Source organism: Ictidomys tridecemlineatus, chromosome 5, assembly GCF_052094955.1.
Source record: "Ictidomys tridecemlineatus isolate mIctTri1 chromosome 5, mIctTri1.hap1, whole genome shotgun sequence".
Lineage (NCBI taxonomy): Eukaryota > Metazoa > Chordata > Mammalia > Rodentia > Sciuridae > Ictidomys > Ictidomys tridecemlineatus.
The window spans coordinates 136,911,608-136,933,937 of record NC_135481.1 but is presented as its reverse complement, the minus strand read 5'-3'; the positions used below and the strand labels follow the sequence as shown (position 1 = coordinate 136,933,937).

At 48.0% G+C, this 22,330-nt stretch overlaps 1 protein-coding gene across 3 annotated transcripts in view; it reads left to right on the top strand.

Annotated features, from left to right (window-relative positions):
- Positions 1-22,330, top strand: part of Acan (aggrecan) — a 66,330-nt gene that overhangs the window by 18,200 nt on the left and 25,800 nt on the right. For all 3 annotated transcript variants that reach the window (XM_040275860.2, XM_005320124.4, XM_040275859.2), the window contains exons 2-7: positions 12,568-12,644; positions 14,830-15,213; positions 16,252-16,426; positions 17,654-17,781; positions 19,340-19,633; positions 21,147-21,551. In XM_040275860.2, coding sequence (XP_040131794.1) covers positions 12,575-12,644; positions 14,830-15,213; positions 16,252-16,426; positions 17,654-17,781; positions 19,340-19,633; positions 21,147-21,551 — 1,456 coding nt within the window. In that variant the 5' untranslated portion in view covers positions 12,568-12,574. The remainder of the gene's footprint in view (positions 1-12,567; positions 12,645-14,829; positions 15,214-16,251; positions 16,427-17,653; positions 17,782-19,339; positions 19,634-21,146; positions 21,552-22,330) is intronic.

Here is a 22,330-nt window from a genome sequence, read left to right as displayed (position 1 = left end):
TCTTTTTTAAACTTTTTTGTAGTTGTAGATGGACAGAATGCCTTTATTTTATTTGTATATTTTTATGTGGTGCTGTGGATAGAACCCAGTGCCTCACACATGCTAGGCAAGTGCTCTACCACTGAGTTACAGCCCCAGCCCCACAAAGATCACTTTTTAAACCTGGGCTCAATTCCCTGTCAGGAAGGCCACCAAGGAGTCACACTGGGTCTCCTAGCCCATCCCCAAGCTCCTACAGGAGGGACCTCCCTGTCCCGCCAGGTTGGCAGTCAGCACAGCATAGAGGGAGCTCAGCTCTTGGCCCATGATCCCTGACCCAGGAAAGGTGCCTGTGCCCAGTGGAAAGTTTGGACTGAGAGATACCCTTTTCCAAAGACCTAGGTCTAATATTTACACAAAGTCTGAAATTTATGCAGAACAAAACTTCCAAGTTCCCTGGGCTGAAGTTGAAGGCTGAGCACAGGAAAAGGCAGGTCCTGACTATGAGGGTGTTTTCCACCGGGAAGACACAGCAGAGATGAATGTCCCTGGGTGAGGAACTCAAGAGCCATTAATCATGGCATACTTCTTCATTTGAAACTGGAATTCCTGGGAATTTGCAACTCAGAGTGAGGAGGGTGGGAAGAATGGGGGAAGCAGGAGAGGACTGAGTATGGATATTCCCAGGGGCCACAGGTATGCCTCAGTCTATCCCTGGCAGCCCCACCCAGAGTTAGCCTCCCTCCTGGGGCTTCAGATGCTCTCCAGGACTGAGAGGGTAGGACTGTTTTGAGATCAGGTGACACTGGACTGTTATGATCAGTCTTTAGCTTACCACTCCTCCCGTTCCCAAACTGATCTAGAAGAGCCATCCACTCATTCACTCAACAAATACTCATTGAGTACCTACTATGGGCCAAGCACTGTTCTAAGCACTGGGAATATGTCAGTGAGCAAAACAGACAAAAGTCCCCCCCCCCCACCTTGTGGAACATGTTTTCTACACAGAAACAAACAAAAGGCAAACAGGCAGGAAAGGACGGTCATTTCAAATAATAGTAATGCCATAAATGAGCTGTAAGAGTACGTGATGTAGGCCAGGTAAGTAATGTAGGCAGTAATGCGTGCCTGTAATCCAAGCCACTCAGGAAGCTGAGGCAGGAGGATGACAAATTCAAGGCCAGTCTGGGCAACTTAGCAAGACCCTGTCTCAAAAAATAAAAATAAAAAGGGCTGGGGATGGAGCTCAGTAGTGAAGCACCTCTGGGTTTAATCCCCAGAACCTCTCCCACCCCCCCAAAAAAAGTGTACATGACAGGAGGGAAGGATGTGGGAGATGAGAGGAGGGAACAGGGTGGTCAGGGAACGTCTGAACTGAGGCTGGGATGATGAGAAGTGCCCAGCGAGGGGCTGATGGGAAAGTGTGCCCTGGGAAGAAGGAAGAGAAGGTACTAAAGGACATGTTCAAGGCACAGCTAGGATGCGCCTGGAGTTAGGATATGAGGAGTGGAGTATGATGTGTGGTCCAGGCCGGGGGTTGGGAGGGGGCATCAGGTGGGCTGTGGGAAGGAGCCAGACTCCAGGAACACTTGCCCTCTTCCAGGAAGTTCTGGGCCAAGCTTCCCATGCTCCTGCCACCCTTCTGACCTGGCTCACTCAAGACCCTTCCTCCCAACCCCACCTGCCATCCACCCAACAGGATCAGACTACCCAGGGCCACAGGAACCCCTTGAATGATTTGGAGGGAACAAGAAGAAGCTCAGGACAAGCTGCCATGGGGAGTCATCAGTTCCTGTTGCTCATCCTAATTGGAAATTAGCAATTTCCAGCGTCTTCACCCAATGACATTACGGCCAGAGAAGACAAGAAATTTTCCCAGGGTCACCCAAATAGCAAATTTTGAATTCAGGTTGTGTTCTTAAGGTACCCACCTTCTACCACACTATGTTGTCTCCTAGGGAACTTGATAAGAGGCCATTTCAGAAAATGGCACCAATCCTGGGTTCATAGTGGACCCCAGAGAGCAGATGAAGAACAGTGTATACCTCTTGTCACAACAGATCCAAGTCAAAGAGATATTACCAGCAGGGACATATGGCCATAGGGTGAGCAGCATTGAAGCAGAGAGACTAGAAGAGGGAGAAATAGACATCATCTTCTAAAATATTTCCTGTGTTACACATCCGGAACCAGGGTCTGCTCCTTCCTGTTCCCCCCCATAGTATCCACCGCCTCCACCTACAAGCCCACATATACCTTTAGCAAACCAAGCCCAGCTCTGGTTTTGTTGGTGGACACACATCCTCCTGGCCCCTGGCCAGGACAGTGAGGTTGGCCACAGGCTGGCGCTGGCTGGAACAGCTCCTAGGGCAGATTTCTGGAAGCTGAAGTTCAGAAGTGGCTTTGTTCCCTTGGCTCCCTTCTCCTGCCTTCTGTGATCAACAGCTCAGAAAGTGGCAGGAGCTGCCCAAGGCCAGTGCTCTTACATGGCAGGGTGGGACACTAGGAAGAGCCAGAAGCCCCTGAAAGAGTTCTGTTGACTCTTCCGGGGAGCTGGTACCAGAAGTCCAGATGCTCCCGAGCACAACATGTTCGTACCTTGGCAGGTACCACTGAGACCTGGGCCATTTTTCCAGGAGTGTCTTGATTAGAGTTCTGTCTAAACCCACCCTGAAACTCCCTGGGAGGACATTAGCAAGGCCTGTCTGCAGCCCTGCCAGGCAGCCGTAGGTCTGTGGAGTGGCCTCCTTTTGCAGAGATCCTGAGCAACTTGCCAGATGGATGCTGGGGAGAGCTCCAGTGGACCTCTGGGGGAGCAGGGAAAACCAAGACTCTGAGCCTGGCAGGGCCCCTCCCTGGTGACAGAAGTTCCAAGAGAAAGTGAGGATTCCAGACTGGGAGCCACCTCCCCAGAAGGAGCCCTGCACTCAGCAGCAGCAAGATGCCCCCAACTCTGCCGAGATGACAGGCAGACTTGGAACAAGGATTGATTTTCTCTCTCCTGTAAACTAATTAGGGATATATTTACCCCTAAATCTCTCCAAATCTGAAATATGAACATCCTCATCTCCTCCTTCATTGAAATGTTTGTTGACTAAATAGTGGAATAAATGAGTAAAACTAATGAACGTAGAGGGACTGGAAATGTTGAGGGAAACCATGGAATTTGTAATCATGAGTTCCGGACTCCAGATGAAACTCAGTCACTTACTATTTGTGTGACTCTGAGCAAATTACTTAACCCTCTGGGCAGCTATCTTATTGTCTATAAAGAGAGAAGAGCAATACCTATTTTTGCAAGCTTGGTTTCAGGATGAGAAATGGATTTCAGACAGCTCAGAACACAGTTCCTGACACAGAAGGCCCTCCATAAAGTGATCCGTAAGATTGTTCATGAGCCACTATTGAAGCTGATTTTGGCTATAATATACTCACTGGTCACCTAAGGGTAGAGAGGGGACAATTGTCCTCAGTAACCACAGAGAAGCTCTGGGACAAACCTGTGTCTCTGGACATGGTGATGACAGCATTAGGCTCTTACAATTTTACTTTATTTTTTTTTTAAATCAAGCCAAAGTAGTAGTATCATTTATTGAGAGTTCACAAAAATACAAAGCATGCAGAGGGACAAGTTGGGATATGACCAGAACATTCTCCATTTATTCAGATGCAATACTTTGCCATTTAAAATTTTTTAAAAAAAATTTCTACATGAGAAATATTGATAAATTAATTTGTAGATGGTTTATATTTTATTATATAATGGCTTATTGTTTTCTATTATGTTTTCTATGTGGCTACTCAGGATGGAGAGGAACATTAATATTTGTGAGATGATTAATTTTGCAATTTTATTTGACTCCACATTCTATACCCAACCTTGGGGGTGGATGCAGGAAGTGGTCCTAGGCCAGCCAAGTTGGAGAGGCATTCTCATTGTTTGATATCATTGCAGATCAATTGACCAATCATTTAAGTTAAACCATTTAAGTTAAAGAGAGGCACAAACTGTATGTGGGTGTGTCTTATCAAGTTAGCCCACATTGTCTGAGTGCCTACTATGTGCAGAGGCTCTGGGCTCCATGCCCACAGTAGGTGAGCTGTATTATACTAGATTAAGCACAATGATGGGTTTACATGATGCAGGTGTTTTCTCCTTAATGAGGAAGGAGCAAGTGGAAAAGATTTGAGGAAAAAGACAGCATTTCCTGAAGGCCGTAGAGCATCTCTCAGTTAATCCTGTGCTATGCGATCGATCCTGTCTTATCAGCACTTTAGAGGTAAGGAAATTAAGCCTCTTGGAGGTTAAATAATTGGGCCAAGGTTACAGCTCACATGTATGTATCAAAGCTGTGATTGAACAAGACCTGTCTGACTGCAAAACCAATCTCTTTCCACCACACAGCCCTGTCCCCAGCATGGCTGTCCCCACTCGCCCACTCTCCCCCTCCCCCGAGAATGTTAGCCTTATAGTTTCAGAAACCCTGAGCTAGGATGTGTTTGTTAGTAAATTGGTTCTAAGAGCAAGAAATGACAAAAGCCATGGCAGAAAGGTGATATTTCAGGTCATCTAAGAGCCCAGGAGGCAGCATTTGTGCTGAGTCTCAAAGAAGGGTCAGAATAGGTCAGGTGTGGCGCTATGGAAAGCATGTTCTGGAAGTAATGAAGTGTACAAGCAAAGGGGCCAGGGAGCCGGGAGGAGAGCAGGCTTTGAATGGGGCATGGCTGGAGGTGAGACCAACTCCACATTAGCCGAGGGCCGGCAGCCAGTTGAAAGTATGGCCTGCATGTAGGCCAGCCCAGCCTGGTGTCACCCTTACATGTCTTATTTCCTTTTCTCCCAGCTCCACCACCTGAGCCTCGCCCTCCCAGCAGGGCCTCCCCACACCCCTTAGATTCAGACATGACCCTATGGCTTCCTCTCTGTACCCTTTGCCCCCAGCATATGGAGGGGACAGGGTCATCTTTTCAAGTTGGTATAGCCCTGGCTGTTGGAGTAGAACAAGCAAAAATGAGACAGTCCCTAGCCACAAAGGAAGTTGTGAGGGATGAGACAAGACTCATCCTGTCCCCTGATGTCAAAAAGGTCAAATTTGCCAGGCACTGTGGCACATGCCTGTAATCCCAGTGGCTGGGGAGGCTGAGACAGGAGGATTGCAAGTTCAAAGCCAACTTCAGCAAAAAGCAAGGCACTAAGCAACTCAGTGAGACCCTGTCTCTAAATAAAATACAAAATAGGGCTGGGGATGTGGCTCAGTGGGCAAGTGTCCCTGAGTTCAATCCCCAGTACCAAAAAAAAAAAAAAAAGTCAAATTCTCACCACCTCTACTACGCAGAGTGGCATTGAGAATCTTAGAGAACTCTAGGACCAATTCTTCCAACCCTCCCCCATTTCCAAGATGGAAAATATGAGGCTTAGGGTCATATAGCCAGTTTAATCAGGGTCAAGGTTAGGACTCAGGGCCCACTCACTCATGCAGGTGTGCTATCCCTGGGTGCAGATTTGCCTCCATCCCCAAGGCTATAAGCAGCTCCCAGGGAAACATTCCTCCCCTCACATTGGGCCCCTCTGCCTTTGCACAGAGCTTTCTGGGACCAATCCTAGGCAAAACTGTGGACTGGAAAGGTTTATCTGTAACATCCCCCACACCACTGTCAATGACATTTTCAGAAAACCTACTTAATTACCTAGAAAGCAGGGAAATATTTGTGAAATTTGATTTAAGATGGCTCAGTGAAGAACATTAGAAATAAGGAAATTAAGATATGGACAAAGAGGGAGAAAGAGACAGAAACAGAAGGAAGGAAGGAGAGAGAGAGAGTGAGAAAGTAGGGAGAGGAAAAAGAGGAACTGTAAAGAGTATTAGCATCCACAAAAAGTACCTTCATGATTCTCCTGGATGTGAAGCTTGCGTGATGCTTCCAATTTGCAGATGAGTTCCAAAGTGAGTTAGGACGGAACCGGAAGCAGCTTCCCCATACCCCCTTTCCTTGCTAATCACTGTGTCATTTAAAATGTGCATAAAATGAGCAACTGCAATTGAGACCACTCTAGCCAGCTCTGCCTTGGTGGTGGGGGGGTCCCTGTCCTTTCTGGGTGCTGCATTTGAAACCTCAATCTCAAGAGAAAACTTCAATCTCAACATGTCACCATTTGTATGCACAGGTGTCAGGGTGGGTCTTGTCCATGAGTGACAAGACAAAGGTTGTTGGGAGATTCACTTACAAATAAGTAATGAGGTAGAGGCTGGTGCCTGGCTGGGCAGGGGAAGGGGTGGGTGGGACTTTGGTCCTTGGTCCTTTCAGTTCTTTCCTACAGGACTTGATTCAGGGACACAGATCCATTCCATCACTGGCAAATCTTACTGATCTACTAAATTCCACTGTCCACTAGCTTAGCCAACAAGGAGGTATCACGTACCATTTTGTAGTTCCTGGCACTTACTGAATTTAACATATAGAGTTTTGTTTTGTTTTAATTTAAATCCTGACTTTCACCCTCAAGTGGGACCTAATCTATGTGGTGAGGCAAAACTGGCACATAAAAAACAAAAAGAGAACATCAAAGTCTAAAGGAAGTAGAGCTGGGAGACAGAATACAGGGCCAGAGACCAATCCAGGAGGCTCCCATGGTGGAGAATGGGGCTCCAGGGTCTGGGAAGCCAGAGGGTATACATGCAACCCCCCGTCCAGAAATGCTTACCAAGTCCGCACTGAGGTAGCAGGCTCAGGATAGGCACATGACATGGAAACAAATGGCCAGCTCTACCTTAGGGCTGGCAAACTATCCTTGGTTTCAGAGTTAGCTTCAGTGGCCCCAGGGACCCATGCAGGGCCACGCTATCAGTGAAGAAAGAAGCTTCAATAGGTTGAAAAAAGAAAAATACCCATTACCCTTCCCCAGCCTTTTTCTATATTTACTATGAGTTACTTTCAGTAAGTGTCTAACACACTCTCAAAAAGGAAAAGAAAAACCAATTCTGACCCCATTTTAGTGTCTGCTGATTACCATGGTGTAAATGCTCCCACCATGACCAATTCCAAGTGACTAGAGTGATATCACTGAATGTGGAGTTGGCAAGAGATGCTTCAGGTTGGTCCTGGTGAGCTGGTGCAAGTTGGCTGTAGCACAGCACAGGTTCTCCCAGGAAACCTGGAAAGGGAAGACCCTGAATTTTTCTCCTCTGTGCTGCACATAGATCATGACCTTCCCCAAATCACATGCCTGGTTTGGGGAATCAATACAGCCATGCACATGACAAGCAAGCAGTGTCTCCCTAGCCGAGATTTACTGAGTACAAAGTAGGAGTCTACCTCACACACAACACATAGGTACTCAACATATGAGTCCCACCTCTCCCCACCCAAGGCACAAGGCTAAAGGAGATGATGTCTGTAAGTTGCCTGGGCCCCCACTTGTTTACGCATTAGTTCAGCAGGTATTTCCTGTTTGCCTTTCTTTGCCATGCTGGGTGCAAAGGAGGCCCAGGGGAAAAAGACAAACATAGTCACTATCTTCTGGAACTAGCTGGAAATTATGAGGAACAGGTCCCTAGAACTGGGGTCTGGTTCTGGCTCTACCTCGAACCTAATATGTGTCTTTAAGCAAAGCATAGTGACCTCCATGGGCCCTAGTTTCCATCAGTAAAATGAAAGAATTAGAGCTGGTGTTCACTAAGGTGTAACGCATCTTGACTTTCTGTGGCTCCAAGGAGGAAAGAAAGATCTGGAAGCCACAGAAGGAAGGGCTGGTTGGACACACCAGGAATGTCTCCATGGGAGAACAGCAGATAGAAGTGCAGATTGGAACCCTGGAGATCTGTCATGAGTCTGTGAAAGAGAAGGAGTTGTGTTTTGTGTGGCCTCTGATGGTGGAACCCACAGGCAGAAGTTATGATGGGGGTGGGCCACTTTCACCCCGTCTTGGAAGATCCGGAGCAGAATTAGAGCTTCCCAGTGACTAAATGGGCCACCTTGTGAAGGAAAGAGCACCTGCCAATCAGAAAGAGGCTGAAGACCACCTGCCCAGGCCACCTGGGCAGGATTCCCAGCAGGGAAGTTGTGATTGTAAAGCCCTGTAATCATACATTCTGACGGAACCAAAAAAAAAAAGCCATTGGGTCCGCTGTGTTCTATGGGAAAGGCAAATAGGAGGCCAAATATGACGTTACAAAGAACAAATAGCCCAGTAAATGCCTAAGGAAAAAGACCAGAAGAAAAACTATGAAAATACCAGCAAGGATTGGATTAGGATGGAGGATTATAGCTATTCTTTTTTTGTGCCTTCCTCTGTTTTCCAAATGTTTGGGAAGATGGTGATGTTGTTTTTGAAACTAAAGCAGTTTTATTCTTTATGGAAAGTTATCTGGTCCAACCCTCATCCCGGGACAGGAAACCTCTCTACAACCACTAAGCGCTCTTCCAATCCCCAGGCTCTGAGAGGCTCAGTTAGGCCCGACAGAGCAGGAGTCGGGAGGAGAGCGACAACAACGTGGAGGTGCCTGCTGAGTGCCAGGTCCTGTGTGGGAACAGCACCAAAGGCACCATGGCTGTCCTGAACTGAAAAACAGAATGGCACATTGTCTCACTGCATCTGTGAAACAGGCAGGGGGCGGATCCTGTAGTTGTTCAACAATAGGTGGGTGGCCTGCCAGGCCTGAGAGGCAGGACAGAGGGTCTCCACTGTACACATTGCTGGAAGAGGAATTCAAGGTGAGCCAATGAACTGCCTGTGCCGTCCTATAATCTGATGGTATCAAGGCCAAAGCTGTGGCCAGATAGACGATAATCAAGACATGGAGTTTACTTTGACATGGAGGGCTGGGTTTCCCTGTCTCCAACTATGGTACACACACACATACACACACACACACACACACACACACACTCACACACACACACACACTCAGCCTCAGCTCAGGTGAAAAGCACGAGCAAGCTTGCTCCCCTGCTAAGCCTCCTAGTAATTCTCCCTGAGGAAGCCAGCTCCTTCATGATCAGCCAGGCGGACACACAGCATCCACTCCTTGCACCCTGTGCTCCCCCTTATTCTCTGTCTTAGCCCCTCCCTTTCTTCCTCCTCCAGGGGCCACATAACCCCCTCACCACCTACAGCCCTGAACACCTAGAGCCTTAATACCTACACCCCTCACACCTACAGCCCCTAACACCTGTACCCCTCACCATATACAACCCCTCACCACCAACAGCCCCTCACTAGCTGTAGCTCTCACCACTGCCTTCCTTCGCTTCCCATGGAGAAGGGCCTCCCTGGCCGCAGTGCTTGCGCTGGCAAAGTCAGTCTCCTCACATAAAAGACTTCAGTGAGTCCCGGAGACACTTGGAACCCAGACAGAATGGAATTTCTCCCTATTTTCTTTACAGCTGAGAAAACACAAACACAAGAGCATATTTATTACCATATTTCTATCCCAAAGTTTGTCTAAAAAAAAAAAAAAAGAAGAAATAAAATTAGTTTCTCTTGCCCACTCCACCGCTCCCCCCATCCCTCCCCCCACTCCCCTTTTCATTCCTTCCCATTTCCTGGTCTAGGCCAGGGAGCCAAACAGAGCGGACCCAAGCCCCACAGAGAACTACTGCATCCCCAGACAATGTCCGGCTTGTTCAGAGAGCGAGGGAAGAAACACAACTCCGAAAACATACACAGAACTTCCCAGTGAGCTGTGTTCTGAGGAAAGAACAGGCGGGCCTGTGTCTGAACGCAAATCCCTGAGGCTCTGAGAAGAGGGGAGCCCAGAGTCTAGACTCCCTCCCCAGCCTGGAGAGGACACCTTGCTCTCTGACCCTCCTCAGCCCTCCAAACAACCGTTTCCTAGCAAAGGCTGGTCACACCAGGCTTGAAGAGAGCCCCATAACCCAGCAGCCCCTTCAGAGCCAGGCCTGGAGCCCCAGAGATGGATTTTAAAGGCAGCATCTAAGTAGAAAAATCCTTAAGAAGAAACAAGGGACTACTTCTCAGAGTTTGGGAATTTTCCAGACTTCCTGTGGTATGAGGGCCATGTGCCTCACGTGTGCATCTCTTTGCCCCCAGCAGCACCTACACAGAGAGCTCTCATTTCTCAGGAGACCAGCGTAGGTAGCATGAGTGGAGGACAAATGGTAGAAGGATGTCACGCACCAAAAAGGCAGGAAAGGGTCACCCAGAGTCCTGGGTCCTCAAGGTCCCTCCTGCAGGTGTTTCTAGGCAGGACAACTGCAACCCCCCAGTGCCCCACAGGATGCTGCCCTCATCTCCAAATCCATCTTGCCACAGCCTGTGGGGACCGAACCAAGAGCGACATCTACTGGGCCAACAAAGCCGAGATTGGGCACACCTCAGCTTAGCATGGCTCTCCGCCTCTGCAAACTCCCTTCTTTACCTGAGTTGCAAGTCCCCCACCCACTCCAAGGTTTCCTTTCCCTATGGTGCAAGTGCTCTTAAAAGAAAATGCTCATGGCCAGGAGCAGAGGGCAGGGTAGGTGCCAGCGCCAGTCTTTCCGACAGGACAACCTGGTGACCATTCTCAGGCACAGGTCATGGAGGGCAGGTCACAGGTGTGCATAGTGATTCCCATGTGTAGCCACTTTGAGAGACTCTGCCCTGGCTAGCGGCTTGTAAATTTAGTTGGGTCTTTTCAGGGTCTACCTGCGCTGGTAGACTAGAATCCCAGTCCCAATTGTGCAGGGGATGCCCTTGACATGACAGCTGTCACTGATCTGTGTACATGTCATGTCAGTTGTCCAGCACATGACAACGAGGAAGGCTTGTCTTTCTAATTCACATGAAGTTGTGTTTGGGCCAGCAGGAGGGCTTCAGGAATTCTAGATTCCCATTTCTTTCCTAAATTATGAATCTGTTTTCCCACAGCCCACTCAAAATCTCTCTTGCCTTGATATGAACCAGCCAAGTCTTGCCTGAAACCTTGGAGCACAGTCTATTCTAAAATATATAGGATGCCTGGATTTTTGTTGTTGTTTTGTACTGGGGGGTTGAACTCAGGGGTACTATACCACAGAGCCACGTCCCCAGTTCTTTTTATTTTTCGAGACAAGGTCTTATTAAGTTGCTGAGACTGGCCTTGAACTTGCAAATCCTCTTGCTTCAGCCCCCCAAATTGCTGGGATTACAGGCATGCACCACCTCGCCTGGATGGATCCCTGGATTTGAAGTTGGTGGCAGACTCCGTTTCTATTAGGGACATTAGGTGACTTGTTACTTCTCTGGGCCTAGGGGATTACATTAGAGTTCTCCAGAGAAATAAATCAGAGTACGAGAGGGAGAGGTGTCTCTTAACAAGAACTCTCTTGTTGGGTGATTTTGTCATTGTGCAAACATCATACAGTGACCTTACACAAACCCACATGGTCAATACTCCACTTGGCCTCTTGATACAATGAAGGGACACAGTGAAAACCAGATGTATGAGGCTGTGCTGATGTACCACAGCATATTGTTTTGCAGTAAACATATTTTCATATGTAGAAGTACATGCTAAAATAAAATACAATTGAAAGTATTATCCAGGAAATAAAAACCAGTAATAGTTATTTATTAGCCTTTTTAAGTATTATCTACCATGCATAGCGGTATTGCCATACTTTTATACAACTGGCATCATGATAGATTTGTTGACACTAGCATCGTCACCAACAGGTGAGTGACATGCTGTGCTATGATTTTTCACTGGCTACAATGTCACTAGGCACTATGAATTTTTCATCTCCGTTGTAATTTTATGGGACTGTCATTGTATATATGGTTCATTACTAACTGAAATGTTATTATATGGCAGAGGATTCTTTGTGTATGTGTGGAGAGAGAGAGAGAGAGAGAGAGAGAGAGAGGAGATTGATTGATTGATCGATGAATTATTAGGAACTAGCTGCATGATTATGGAGGGTGGCAGGCCCCAAGATCTACAGGGATTTGGTAAGGTGGAAACAGAAGAGCCAATAGGGTATTTTAAGTTTGAAACCCTTTTGGCTCAAGACCTGGGAAGAGCCAATGTTTCAGTTCAAGTCTCTAGGGAAGGAAAAAAACAAAAAACAAGAAAAAACAGTGTCTAAGCTCACTGGTCACAGGAAAGAAGAATTCCCCTCTTATTCAGGAGAGGGTCAGTCTCGGGCTGTATTCAAGCCTTCACTGATTGCGTGAGGCCCATCCCTCTGGGGAAGGCCATTACTTTACTCGTTTTATAGATTAAAATGCTCATCTCACCCAGAAACACCCTCACAGACCAGACATATCCTGAACAATGTTTGGCAAAATGCCCAGGCACCCTGTGGCCCTGTCAAGTTGATGCATAACATTAACCACCAAAGGAATTCACTGGAATGAGTCTTTGCTGACTAGAGCATGGGAGGTTAGCCTTGTCAGTCCAATGCCTCTAACTAAACAGAAATCTGTAAAGGTTTCATGAAGAAAAGGTTCTTGCAGAAGGCCTCACACACCACCTCCAGCCTCCTACCTGACTGTGATTTCAGATCCTGAGATGTGAGGTTTAGCACCTTGCATGGTAGATCACGTGACTCTCCTCCACCTCATATATATTAACTGTCCAAATAATGCCTCTGCCTGCCCTCTTCCAGGTGAACTATGACCACTTTTCTCTTGCTTTTTGTGACTCTGAGGGTCATCACTGCAGCCGTCTCAGAAGAGGTTTCAGGTGAGGACATTCCCACACTTGTCTCCTTTCCTCAGTAGGTGCTGAGTACTGAGTTCTGAGCACTGGTTACTGAACATGGTTCTGCTAGTCCCAGGGACACAATTCCCCCTTTCCTGGCCTTTTCCTGGTCCTTCCCTTCCCTACCCACACAGTCTAATCACAGCCGGAGAGCACTCCTGTGTGTGTGTACAGACAGGAGCTTCTCTCCCATCACCCAGCTCCTGGATGCCTTCTAGCAAGGACAGCAGCTGGGGAGAGCTCCCAGCAGGGCCTCTTTCCCAGCATCCTTCTCTCTGAATCTCACCTAGAACTACACACTGAACCTGGGGCAAGAGAAAGGGAAAGCTGCCAGGGGAGGAGCCTCGGGAGCTCTGAAAGAGAGGAAATGCTTGAGAAGCAGAGAGGAGTCCCCAGGGAATGGGAAAGGTCTTTGCCTTTCTTGGCAAAGCCCCCCAGCTCGATCTCAGGGGTGCAACAGGTGCTTGAGAATCTTTCTGATAATCAAGGTCTTTTACCAAGTGAACAAAACAACCTCACTAACCCTGGAATGAGCTTGACCCCAAAGTAGAATGACTCTCCCTTAGACCCAGATAAGAGGCCCTGCCCTGGACCACACACTGTAGAGCCCTCCTCTTGAGGAAGGGGGTGTGTAGAGCCAGTGAGAGTCACCAGACTCTGGAGAGAAAGGATGCTCACAACTCTCTGCCCAAGAGGCACAAGCCACTCCCAGGGCCCATATGTGTGCATCCTCCTTTGGGGAGACACAACCTGAGCACCCCCTGGACCCAATGGAAGAGTCAAGCAGTGGCTGTTTGCTTGGGGTGTTGACAGATAAACTCAGCCTGTGCATGAGATTCCCCCACAGTGCAGAGTCCATGGGCCAAATTAAAAGGGTACCCAGCTCCTCTTCCATCACCCAGCCACTACATCCAACGCAAAACTCTTAAGGAATTTGAATCTGGAAGCTTAGGTCATTTTGAAAGTTACCATGGTCAAATAGGAAGACACAACGTATTTTATTTAGTAATCTGTTAGTCTGCATATGGAGACATATGGCATATGAGCCTCCATTTTTACTGTTGCTTTGAGACCCACAAATACCTAGCTCCTGGTCACCACCTGGGGTTGGTATGTCCACACTGGCTAAGTGGCCCACTAGCATTGGTTGAGAACTGTAACAACTGTGGAGCTGGACTCTGCAGTGGCCTTCAGCTGTCCCCTGAGGACTACCACTGTGAAAACCAAGCTGGTGCCAGAGCCAGACTTTAAGATAGAGGTGTTTGTGGAAGGGGCTGGTGGTGACTGTGCAGACTTCAAAAAGCCGGAGCCAGACTCCAAACATTCCTGGATCCCCTGTTCTTGCCCTGCTATGTATCTACCACCCACAAATATCTGAAACATTTTTATTTTAACCTGTAGGCTCTACTGAAAGGGCTCCATAAATTTAGGACTCACCATGAAAAGTGTTATTTTTTGAAAAGCTATGTCTCTCCCATTCCCGACCAGATCTTTTCCTTCGAGCAGGATTTGGTAAACACACTGTAACTTTCCTATCAATAATCTCCCTGATTTTTGTGGAGTCTAGTTCTATCCCATCCCCAAACCCTCCATCTGACTCTTTGCATACTAAATTGTCTGATCTCTTATGCTTCTCCACTCAGCCCAACACCTGAGACAAGAAGCAATTTGTTCCCCTTTGAGGTCAAGTAGAGTCCAAAGTGGACCTCCCAAAATGGGACATAGCATTGAAGTTTCGCATCTTAGCTATAAAAGCTCTGTAGAATTCTTTTATACCCCATAATAACTTTTTGTACAGCAATACAAATTTTTCCAAAATCTTTGAGTCAAACAGTCACTCCAAGAAGATGGGTCCTGTTTTATCCTGTGGTTTGGTGACCCAGGAGTACCTCAGCTTGAGAAATAAGGAGGTGATTTCTGGCTGTGCCATGTCCCTGCTGTCCTCTGGAACCCTTTTCTGGCTCTACAGATTTTGTCCTGAAGTGCAGAAACCAGGGGTCTTGAGAAACATTGCTCTAGAAAGGGTATTGCAAAGGTTTCTGGGAGTTTCCATATGACAGGTCATCCCATCATAGACTCAAACACACTGACTGAATTGTGGTCTCAAAAGAGTGCGTTTCCAGAAGGTAACAGGTCTGTCTTCTATCTCCCTGCCTCTCCCACACAGAGCATGACAACTCCCTGAGTGTGAGCATCCCCCAACCGTCCCCAGTGAAGGTCCTCCTGGGGACCTCCCTGACCATCCCCTGCTATTTCATTGACCCCATGCATCCTGTGACCACCGCCCCCTCCACTGCCCCCCTCGCTCCGAGAATCAAGTGGAGCCGTGTTTCCAAGGAGAAGGAGGTGGTACTGCTGGTGGCCACTGAAGGGCACGTGCGGGTCAACAGTGCCTATCAAGACAAGATCTCGCTGCCCAATTACCCGGCCATCCCCAGCGACGCCACCTTGGAGATCCAGAACCTGCGCTCCAATGACTCCGGGATCTATCGTTGCGAGGTGATACACGGCATCGAGGACAGTGAGGCTACCCTGGAAGTTGTGGTGAAAGGTGAGGACCTTCACGGGGATGTCACTTCACCTGCAGAAAGGACCACAGTGGTGACCTCACCGGTGTGGAATCAGGCAGGCTGCTTTCAAACCCAGCTCCTCCACACAACTGTTTGCCTTAGACAGGTCACAAAAACACCTCAGTTTCTTCCTCTATAACATGGATCTAGTGAAACCATTCTCTGTGGACTTTGGGGCAGGGTGGATTAAGTACTTCCTGGCCACAGTCACAGGTAAATGACCCTTGTGCTTTATAGCAGCCTAGGATCCAGTAAGCCTTGTTGACTGCCCTTTTTGCAGGTAAGCAAACTGAGGCTAACTGACTTCCCTTAATTACCCTGGAAATGAGTCAGAGCAGTCTCCTGACACTTCACCCAAGTATCTTTTCCCTTCTCCTCCTCCCACTCCTTTATTCTCGGTTCCAGAAGCAAAAAAAAAAAAAAAAAAAAAAGACTGAAGAGTCTTGGCCCCCTTTCTTTCACAGGGCTCCCACTAGGATACCTCCCAGGGTGAAGGTGCAGGGGGCTCTGAGTGTCTCTTTCCCCAAAATAATATAGGATCCTGGGGTGACAAGAAAAAAATATATGGAGGCAGGTTTTAGTTTAGTTCAAAGAACATTCTGATTATCAGAATCATCATAAGTATTCAAAAGGGAATGCCAGGCACAGTGGCACAAGCCTGTAACCCCAGCCACTCCAGAGGATCGCAAGTTCAAGGCCATCCTTAGCAACTTAGACCCTGTCTCAAATTAAAAAAAAAAGGGGGGGGGATGTGGGGCTGGGGATGAAGTTCAGTGGCAAAGTAGGTTCACTCCTCCATGCAAAAAAAAAAAAAAGTGGGGTACCTTATGAGGTAGTGATTCCCTGTTACTGTGAGTGTTCCAGCAAGATCAGAACCACACAAAATTGTGAGAGAGGGGATCCGTGCCTCGACCCGGACCAGATAGTTCCTAAGGTCCCTTTGATTGTTTCCATAATCCTGGGAGGGCCTCAGTGATCAGAAGCTGCTCCTGACAGCTCTCCCTCCACGTCTGTGGCAGGCATCGTGTTCCACTACAGAGCCATCTCCACGCGCTACACCCTGGACTTTGATAGGGCGCAGCGGGCCTGCCTGCAGAACAGCGCCATCATTGCCACACCTGAGCAGCTGCAGGCTGCCTATGAGGACGGCTTCCACCAGTGTGACGCAGGCTGGCTGGCCGACCAGACTGTGAGGTGAGCTCACAGCCCCCAACAGAGCCGGCGTCTGGGCTGGGGGCCAGGGGTCAGAGGACATAGCACAGCGAGGCAGGTGCCTGGTAGACACTGAGCTCATGCCAACGTGACATTGTAGCCAGCCTTGGTTAGGGGCCACGGTCCCACCTTGGCTGACATGAGCACCCAATGTCCCCTCCCAAATCCTTGCCATTCTATCCCAGTGGAGTGGTGGCTAGCTGGCTTGCCCTGGGTTGTCATTATCCCTGCCCAGTTTCCCTTTAATCAAGGTTTCTGCACATTTTGCTTTTTTATTTTAACTTTGGTGTTTTATATATTTTTATAAGCCACCTTATATCCTTTTTGTTTTTAATAAGGTTAGACATGCATAAATGAGGCTTCTTTACATCTTTGGAATGCAGCCTGAGGCAGTGGATGGCAGTGCATGCAGATAGCTCCCTGCCCTTGGGGGATTTCAGAGCCGCCAGAGGCCTGAGGAGACAAGAAGTTCTATTCCACTCCAGGTGGATCATAGCTTAAGTTCCTAAAGCCAGAAACGCGAAGTATCAGGAAGGAAGCATGGGAAGCAGTTTTGCAATCTTGGGTGGGCAAAGAGATCTTGGGATACAAAAACTACTAATAATCAAAATAAATAAACATTCAGAGACTACAGTCTAGCATAGAGAAAAGCCCATACCTTGCTACACTCAAATTCAAAACTAGACTCAAATTCTAGCACTGGCACCTGAGATCAATGTAACCTTGAACCGTCTCTGTATAGCACCTGCCTCATTAGGTTGACGTGAGACTCAAATGATATAGAGCAGGAACCAACTATGGCCCACCAGCCAAATCTAACTCACCCCTTTCTTCTGTAAATAAAGTTTTTATTGGGGCCCAGCCACACTCATTGGGTTCCTTATTGATTATGTCTGTTTGTGCTACTATGGTAGTTAAGTAAGCATCACAGAGACCCTAAGGCCTGCAAACCTAAGATATTTACTCTCTGACCTTTTACAGAAAGTTTGTGGGCACCAAAGAGTGTATGTTTGCATCAATAAATATTCAATAAAGGAGACTTCCCTTAATCTCTAATAACAGTAAAAAACCGTTCACAGATTCAGAGTAGACACAGTCAAATGTAATATTACGTTGCTGTTTCATCCTATAAGGAAGGAAGCTACAAGAACCCAAGCCTTGGGCTCCCCGCTGTCCCAAGTGACACTCCTCACTTTGGGTTCCTGGCAGGTACCCCATTCACACCCCCCGGGAAGGCTGCTATGGAGACAAGGATGAGTTTCCAGGTGTAAGAACCTACGGCATCCGAGACACCAATGAGACCTATGATGTGTACTGTTTCGCCGAGGAGATGGAGGGTAAGTGTGTCCCCCCACCAGGAGGAAGCTTGCCATCCCTGTCACCAAACTGACCAACACTCGCCCCCCCACCCCCAAGGGCCACACAGACCTGCTATGGGCCAGGGCATTAGCTCAGGGCCTGACTCAATCCTTCTCTGCCATGAAGGATTAGGGGGGCCTAAGTAGGAGGGGCCTACTGGTCTGGACCCCTCCATGTCCACTTTAGAGAAGGTCTCAGTGGCCCTAAGCTTCTATAAACTGTCCAGAGTCACCACTGGGCACCAAAACCCTTGCTACAGGAACACTCACCTGGGACTCCCCCTCCTAGCCAGGACCCAGTTGCTCTGGCCAGCACATCCCCATCCTAAGGACTGCTATATCTTCAAAGCCCAACCCAGGGCTGGGTTGTAGCTCAGTAGTAGATTGCCTAATTAGCATGTGGCCCTGATTCGGTTGCCAAAACCCTTAAAAAAATAGCTCAGCCTTATCACCCTCATAAGAGAGCCTCCTGGCCAATCCAGGGTAAGCCCAATGGACTCCTAGTTTTCAGGAGAGCTGGTCCCTCAGCCACCTTCTTTCTGTTTCCCTATTGCCAGTCTCTGACCCTATTCCAAACTTTCCTGTTGGGTTAATTGTGGGGAGGAACTTGGATTCTTTGTTTTGTAAAGGGCATTAATTTTGGTCACAAGGGTCACACCAGCATGTGGATGACACTCCTTCCCCCATCTGCACCCATTTACCCCTCTGGACATTCCAGACTCTGTCACCTCTGCACAGGCACTTACATACATACCACAGCCCCCGCTCCTTCAGGCTGGAGAGAAGAGCAGACAGGGCCCCTTCCTCCATCTCACCCCAATAGCCAAACCCATCTATTAGGTAATGAGTACTTGTACTCTCACCTTTGTCTAACCAAAGACAAATAGAACTGCCAATCAGAACTGTCACTGTGGAAAAGCACCCAGAATGGTCCCAGTGAGTGGGTGTCCACAGCCCTACCCTAAATCTCCAATATACCCTTGTTAAGTTTGGGGAAATATTTTTTAAGCTTACAGGCCCCAAATTGTGCCATGATGGCCTCTTCACAACCTAGAGACCCCAGTTTGGGAAGCACTATTCTAAGAAATCAAAATCTGGTGCCTGTTTTTCCCATCAGAATTAGATTTTTTTTTTTTTTTAAGGATTTACTGAGTGGGTAATACCTGAGCTCATAGGACAGCTCCCCCAGTGGTGAAAAATCGTACAGCAAATGGTGGGGCAAAGATGCTTCTGACCAGAAAAGATTTTCCTCCTGGATTTCCCGTTACCCCACCCTTGGATCCACCCCTTGTGTTTTGGTGGATTTCTTTCTACAGCTCCTGTTTAAGAAATTAACATCATCCTGCCCAAAAGCCCAGAAAAATATGGGAAATGAAGGGCAAGATCTAAGATACGGACGTGTGGGTATGGGTCCAGGGTTTTGGACCAAACCGTGTCAGAGGACTCATCTCCAGGAAAGACCCGAATCTCTCTCAGAGGACATGGGACAGGGGAAGCAGGAGGAAGATCTTTACTCAGCTTGCTGTGTCCTTCACAGGCGAGGTCTTTTATGCAACCGCTCCAGAGAAGTTCACCTTCCAGGAGGCAGCCAACGAGTGCAAGAGGCTGGGCGCCCGGCTAGCCACCACCGGCCAGCTCTACCTGGCCTGGCAGGGTGGCATGGACATGTGCAGCGCCGGCTGGCTGGCCGACCGCAGCGTGCGCTACCCCATCTCCAAGGCCCGGCCCAACTGCGGGGGCAACCTCCTGGGTGTGAGGACCGTCTACCTACATGCCAATCAGACGGGCTACCCCGACCCCTCATCCCGCTACGACGCCATCTGCTATACAGGTGGGGCTGGGACTGGGAGCGGGAAGGGGAGTTGCGCCACCAAAGAGAAGATCTTGGAAAGTGAGGGCTGGGTTTTACTCCTTGAAAATGCCCCTGGGTACTTGAACTCCAAGCTTTTGCCACCCTTATGCCCCCTTTCACTAGTTTTGAAGGTGGAGACACTGAAGGCTGCAGTGTCTCCAGTCCTTTCTCATCAGATCTGCGCGGAACAGAGATAAAAACAAGTGCGTTAGACTCTGCGTTTTCTCGGGTTTGAATCACAGCTCTACCAACTACTATTGCACAACCCTGCGAGAGACAAGGCCCTGACTCTCCCTCTGAGCCTCAATCTCACCTTTCTAATGGGGAGATGGTGATACCCCGTCAAAGATGATGGGGGCCTGTTATGAGGCCATGATCCCACAGGAGGGCGCTGTTATCTGCCCTTTTAAACTGCACTTAAAAGGAAAAGTGTTAATGAAAGTAGGAAAACATTGGACAAGGAGACGTCATTTTTAAAAAATAGATTAAAATAAGTTTTTATTTTATTGAACACGCGTTAGGTTGTAATTATAATTAACTGCTAATTGTTGGAGAAAAGAAATGAATAATATGGGTGAGGAGCTGTATCAATTTTACAACAGAATTAAATGACAACTCAGTTCATATTTCACTTCCATAGCCTGATCTAACACAAAGAGGGTAGTTTTGCAAAAATAATTCATATTACACCCCCCCCAAGCAAAGCTTTTCTTATCTTTTTGATAGTCTATTCACTCTCTGGAAGTATTGTGAATTTTCTCTTTATTAACTAACTGGCTTCTTTCTGAAAACCCCTTATTTGTCTGTGCCAAGGCAGGCAATTCCCCAGCACCACCTTCATCAATTTCCTGATCTCACCTTCTGCAAGATTTTTATATTTTTCCTTCACAACTGACATATAATGTCCCAGTGGACACTCAGTGGGTAGTCACAGATGGACAATATGGCAACTGCTGATGAATAGGAAGGGATGTCCTGGTGGGAGCTGATTTTATGAAAAGTAAGCTGGCAGGTCATTATCTTGCAAGTATCCATGGGTATCCGCACATTGAAAAAAACCTCAGATTGAAAAAAAAAATGGGACAGGTATATTGCATCTGTTCTGAACATGTGCTGACATTTTTCTTGTCTTTATTCCCTAAATAATACAGTAAAACCATCATTTACATAGCCTTTACACTGTATTAAGGATTATAAATAAGCTAGATTTAAAGTGTACAGAGGATGTGTATAGGTTATATACAAACAGTATGCATTTTATATAAAGGACTTGAGCATCTGCAGGTTTCGGTACATATGGGAAGTTCTGAAAGAAATTCCCATGGATACCAAGGGATGGACTGTAGTCAGAGAGCTGATGCCCCTGCCATGTGCTGCACAAGGTGCCTGGCATCCTGCAGGTACTCTCCTTCCCAGGAGGGAAGCGAAGCTCATCTCTCATCCCTCTCAAGCCAGGCTGAGCAGTTAAAGCTCATCTTTGCCTCCATCCCAGGTGAAGACTTTGTGGACATCCCAGAAAATTTCTTCGGGGTAGGTGGTGAGGAAGACATCACCATCCGGACAGTGACCTGGCCCGATGTGGAGCTGCCCCTGCCCCAAAACATCACGGAGGGGGAAGCCCGAGGCAACGTGATCCTCACTGTAAAGCCCATCCTGAACGTATCCCCCACTGTCCTGGAGCCTGAGGAGCCCTTCACATTTGTCCCTGATGTGGGAGCCACCGCCTTCCCCGAGACAGAGAATGGGACTGGAGAGGCCACCAGGCCCTGGGACTTTCCTGAGGAGGCCACATCTGGGCTGGGCTCTGTCACGGCCTTCACCAGCGAGGATTTGGTGGTGCAGGTGACTGTTGCCCCTGGTGAAGCCGAGGTCCCTGGGCAGCCCCGTTTGCCAGGGGGTAAGTACCCACCTGTTCCGGGGGAGGCTCAAGGGCAAGCAGAAGGAACTTGGCCTGGAAGCCCACCCCAATACCCTTTCAACTTAACCTGGGACCTGGGACATCCTCTGTCCTCTCAAGCTTTTCTCTCTTGGTCTCAAAGAGGTTAGAGCAGATCAGTCAAGTCCACTCTTTGCCACAAATCACTTGCTTCAAAGGAAGTCATATGTGTAAAACAGGGTTATATGTCAAACAGATAAAAGTGCCACATGGCCCTAATGAAAGTGGAGTGGAGCACTGGGGCCCCTGCCCATCAAGTACTCCACAGCAGAGGCCCCCTTAGAAATCCTGCACTTGGTGACCCTGAGGCCCCTCCTGGTCTTGTCCTCTCTGCCATGACAATGATCCGCAAACTGGTCAATGGGCCAAATCCTGCTGCTCTTATAAGCCCCATGAACTAAGAATAACATTTACTCCCTAAATAGTTGAGGTGGAGGGAGTCAAAAGAAGAATATTTTGTGATGATTGAAAATTATATCAAATTCAAATTTCAACATTCAGAAGTGAAGTTTGATTGGAACTAAGCCATAGCCATTTGTCAATGTGCTGTTGATGGCTAACTAGGACAATCACAGCTGAACTGAGTAACAGAAACCATATGGCCCACAATGCCTGAAGTATTGACTACCTGGCCCTTTCCAGAACATGCTTCCAGTCCTGTGCCAGACTGATGGTGCTCCACGTGCTTAGTGAATGTTTGAGGAATTGGGATGTCATAAAGCAGAGAGCCCAGCTGCTCC